A 4,499-nucleotide genomic window follows, 5' to 3' on the forward strand; every position below is an offset into this window, starting at 1 on the left:
ACCTGCTGGGCTCCAGCGATCCTTCTGCCTCAGCCTTCCAAGTAGCCGGAACTACAGGTATTCGCTACCCTGCCCAGCGAATATTTTGATTTATTGTAGAGATGAGGTCCCACCAAATTGCCCAGGTTGATCTCAAACTCCTGAGCTCAGGCCATCCTCTTGTCTCAGCCTCCCAAAGTGTTGGGATTATAGGCTTGAGCCACCACGCCCAGCCCACACTTTTTATTTGTGGGTTATGACTCAAGAAAGCTGGAAAATTTTTAAAAGCAATTTTAAAAAATAACATCCCATCACTCCATCCCCTTGCCTCGCTTTTTTTCTTCAAGAACTTCTTGGCATTGTTAGATATTTAGCTGTATTTATAGCTTGTTTTGTGCCTTCTCCACTAGAATGTAGGCACCCCTGGGGCAGAGACCACCTTGTACGTGCCCCTCAATGCCCAGTGCCTGGTAAACAGTGGGTGCTCAGTGCATATCTGTGGACTCTCCTTTGGTGAGGCTCAGGGCCCCCAGAACACAGGGTTGCAGCAAGTAGGGGCTGACCTGCCCTCTCCCTGGGGGCGGATGTTACCGCCAGAATGATGGACAATTCTTAAGCGAAAGAGAGATGATGAATGAGTGAGAAATGGGATGTCATGGAAATGACAACTGGGGTAATCCACAGTCCTGAACACAGAGGAGTAGGACAAGGCCCGAGTCCAAGGGGACGCCATCTGTCAAAGCCCCTCGGTGCCAGTGTTCTGGAGACACAGGCCGAGTCTCATCCTGACTGCGATGGGGTGGCCTTTCCCAGGCCCTCCCAAACCCGCCTGCCTATCCCCGGCCCTGACAACAGGGTTCATCGTGCAAGACTGATGCCGGACACAGGGAGAAAGGAGAGCTTGGGGAGACGATTAGCTAACAAAACAGGAAGCCAGGTTTCCTGCCTGGTCGTTGGAGTGCGGTGCGGAGTCATCTGCAGCCCGAGTCTCAGTTGGGACCAGGGAGGTCTGTGCAGAGACCCGCCCTCGCTTTGGGATTCCTCGTATGTAAAAAGAGGATCACAATAACGCCTACCTTGTGGGGCTGCTGTGAGTCTGTAAGCGAGGGGCAGAGGTGAGTGCTGAGGGCAGCGTGTGACACCCAGCAAGCCTGACTACAGCGTCTGCTTCTTTTCCTGTGACCCACTGAGGACTGGGCTGTGGGAACCCAAAGCCGGCCTCCTAGCCACATGCTTTGCCACCTTCCCAGAAGTGGCAGGATGGATTGTTGGTCAAGACCAGAGACTACGGAGTCAGCTGGACCTGAACCGAATCCCGACCCTGTTGATTGCCAGCAGTGTGTGTATTTGGGTTTGCCACTTCACTGCTCCTTACCTCAGTTTCCTTGTCTGCAACATGGGGACACCCATAGAACCCACCTCACAGGTAAAGTGTTTAGAACAGTGTTGGTTGTGACTATTAACATGGGCAGCAGAGAGCCCAGGCATCTCAGCTCTACGGAGGCAAGGCTGTAGTTGGACCTCTGAGGACACCACTGGGACAAGCTCTCCCTGTGCTGGTGGAGTACCTCGCTGGTCCCAGGGGCTCCTGTTTAGATCCTGAATGGCGCTTCCCCTGCTGGCCACTAGATGGCAAGCATGTTCTTTCGTGTCCCACCAAGCCCGTCAGCATCAGGGACAACCTGCATGAGCCCAGGCCTGGCTCGGGGTCAGGCTTCAAGGCACACACGCTGCCCTTCCTGGTGGTGGTGATGATTCCCATTCCACAAAGGAGAGACTGAGGCACGGAGAGGATGAGGAGGCAGATGGAGCCTGGCTTCTGAGGCGACCTGAGGCTGACTCCAAGTTCAGCATCTTCCCCTTGGCAGCTGTGGCCCACTTCAAGGGTTCGCCACATCGCTCGTGCCCTCTGGATTCCTTCCGCATTGGCCACTTTCACACTCCCGGTGTGACCGCAAACCCGTTGTGTAGGCTTCATCTGCACCGTGGGAATTGTGCTACCTTCCCGATGTAGAAGATGCTTCAGAAATAGCAATTAGACCCGAGTGGGCGCCGTGGATGGTGGCCACTGTTGTCAATGCCTTAAATGCTGGCATAACCGGGAAGGCTCATTCCTTCCTCCCTTCCCTCTCTCCTTCCTCTCTCTCCCCCCTTCCCTTCTTCCTCTTCTCCGTGTGCCCAGAGCTGCAAAAAGCCCTCATGGTTTCTGCTGCTTATGGAATTTACCAACATTTCTTAGTCTCTCTTCATTCCTGGGACATTTCACTCCCAGGGTGTCTTGCTTCCTATAACCAGCAGCAATTTGGGCGCCATCATCTGCCCTTCTTACTGGGGTTCTTCTCTTTGCAGGACCCTATAATTATAGACCACACAACTCAGGCTCTCCCCCACCACATCCACTCTGAAACAAGTCCACACATTCCTCTGGGACCCTGAGGCATGTTCAAATACCACGCCACCTGGCTCCATTCATTCTGCTTCAGCAATGGCTTTCTCACTGACTTTGGGAGTAAAAGATTTGCTGGTGTGTGTGCCTGGGTCTTTGGGAGGAGGGCGTGAGGTGGGAAGACAGGGTCTACCGCAGGACAGCTCGGGTTTTATCTAATTTATATTTTGGGACTGTACGCAAGTGTTCTGCTGCTAAAGAAAACCATCTATGACAATCCCCCGTGATGGGTGGGAGGGAGGTGAGCGTTGAGATAATTCAGAGAAAGCCTCCAGGAAAGAGAATATTTCCGGGAATGTGCTTTAAGATTAGTTTCCAAAAAATGGAATTTGATTTTTGCATGATTGTAATTGGGAGGTTATCTGGAACCCACTTGCCAACACCACTGTGGCGACCGATGCCAGCGCCTGACCTCAGCACGCCCCTGGCATTTGACTCTACCTTTCCTGTGTTGCAGTGCCCTGGTTCCCACGAGCCATTCAGGAGCTGGACAGATTTGCCAACCAGATTCTCAGCTATGGAGCCGAGCTGGACACAGATCACCCCGTGAGTCCTGGTCCTGGGAGTGGGCTCCCCCGACCCAAGTGTTTGTTGACTTGTCCAGCTAACATGTATTGAGCTCCTATCACGCCAGGGCTAGGGGAGTGAAGACTGTTGAGACATCAGTGTCATTACCCTTAGCACGGGCCTCACTATCGAGACATCAGTGTCATCACCATTAGCGTGGGTCTTACTCTCCTCTGGAGCAAATATGGGTCACTGTCCAGAGCTGTGGTCTCCACGTAACCCATGTGTGTCTACATAAGAACACACACGTAAATCGTCTTCTTCTCTGCCTTTGGACATCTGTGGAGGTTTAAATCAAGGGGCTGGGATGCAGTAACCTGTACTCATGACCGCCTGCTGCAGGGCGTGGTGAGGATTGGTAACATCGGAACTGCTTCTGGCTCGAGTCTATAATCCCAACACTTTGGGAGGCCGAGGCGAGAGGATGGCCTGAACCCGCGGGTTTGAGAGCAGCCTGGGCAACATGGTGAGACCTCGTCTCTACCGTAAACCAAAAAATTAGCTGGGCGTGGTCGTGCACGCCTGTAGTTTCAGCTACTTGGAAGGCTGAGGTAGAAGGATCACCTGAGCGCAGCAGGTTGAGGCTGCGGTGGCTGGCAGGGTGCCACTGCACTCCAGCCTGGGCGACAGAGTGAGACGCCAACCGAAAACAAACAAACAAATAAATAAATAAATATAAAACTGAGAAGAGGCCGGGATCATTGGCTCAGCCTGTAATCCCAACACTTTGGGAGGCCGAGGAGAGTGGATGGCCTGAGCCCCCGGGTTGGAGACCAGCCTGGGCAATGTGGTGAGAACTCCTCTCTACAATACGTGAAAAAAAAATTAGCGGGCATGGTAGCGTGTGCCTGTCAATCCAGCTACTTGGAAGGCTGAGGCAGAAGGATTGGGAGAGCCTCAGCTGGTGGACGCTGGGGTGGCCGTGAGCGTGCCACTGTACTCCAGCCTGGGCGATGGAGTGAGACTCCGACTCAAAAGAAAAAACAACAAAACAAAACAAAACAAAAACTGAGTAGAAGATGTGATCAAGTAAGGAAAGGAGAGGGCTTATGTACAGCAAGGACTGGGTCCTAGAAGGATCTGGATGACTCCGGCAGAGACTGATGGATGCGCCAGGTAGGAGAAAGAGAGGTGCGACGCGGGCAGCGGTCGGGTCAGATTTTACAAGGTCTAACACACCAGAAAGAAGGATGTGGACTGTGCCTGTGTCCTGCGGGTGGTGGAGCGGGCGCTTTCACCCGTTTTCTTTTTTCTTTTTTTTTGAGTCGGAGTCTCACGCGGTCGCCCAGACTGGAGTGCAGCGGCCGCTCCCGGCCCCCGCAGCCTCGACCTGCCGGGCTCCGGCCATCCTCCCGCCTCAGCCTTCCCAGGAGCTGGAACGACAGGCGCGCGCTCCCACGCCCGGCTCGTTTTTGATTTCTTGCAGCGATGAGGTCTGGCTGCCCAGGCGGGTCTCGAACCCGCGGGCTCGGGCCATCCCCTCACCGCAGCCTCCCAAAGGCGCGGG

At 54.0% G+C, this 4,499-nt stretch overlaps 1 protein-coding gene across 1 annotated transcript in view; it reads left to right on the top strand.

Annotated features, from left to right (window-relative positions):
* Positions 1-4,499, top strand: part of PAH (phenylalanine hydroxylase) — an 80,081-nt gene that overhangs the window by 35,103 nt on the left and 40,479 nt on the right. The window contains exon 4 of the mRNA XM_008062219.1: positions 2,883-2,971. Within this exon, the coding sequence (XP_008060410.1) occupies positions 2,883-2,971 (89 nt within the window). The remainder of the gene's footprint in view (positions 1-2,882; positions 2,972-4,499) is intronic.

This window comes from Carlito syrichta, unplaced genomic scaffold, assembly GCF_000164805.1.
Source record: "Carlito syrichta isolate Samal-C Ts95f unplaced genomic scaffold, Tarsius_syrichta-2.0.1 Scaffold305677, whole genome shotgun sequence".
Classification (NCBI taxonomy): domain Eukaryota; kingdom Metazoa; phylum Chordata; class Mammalia; order Primates; family Tarsiidae; genus Carlito; species Carlito syrichta.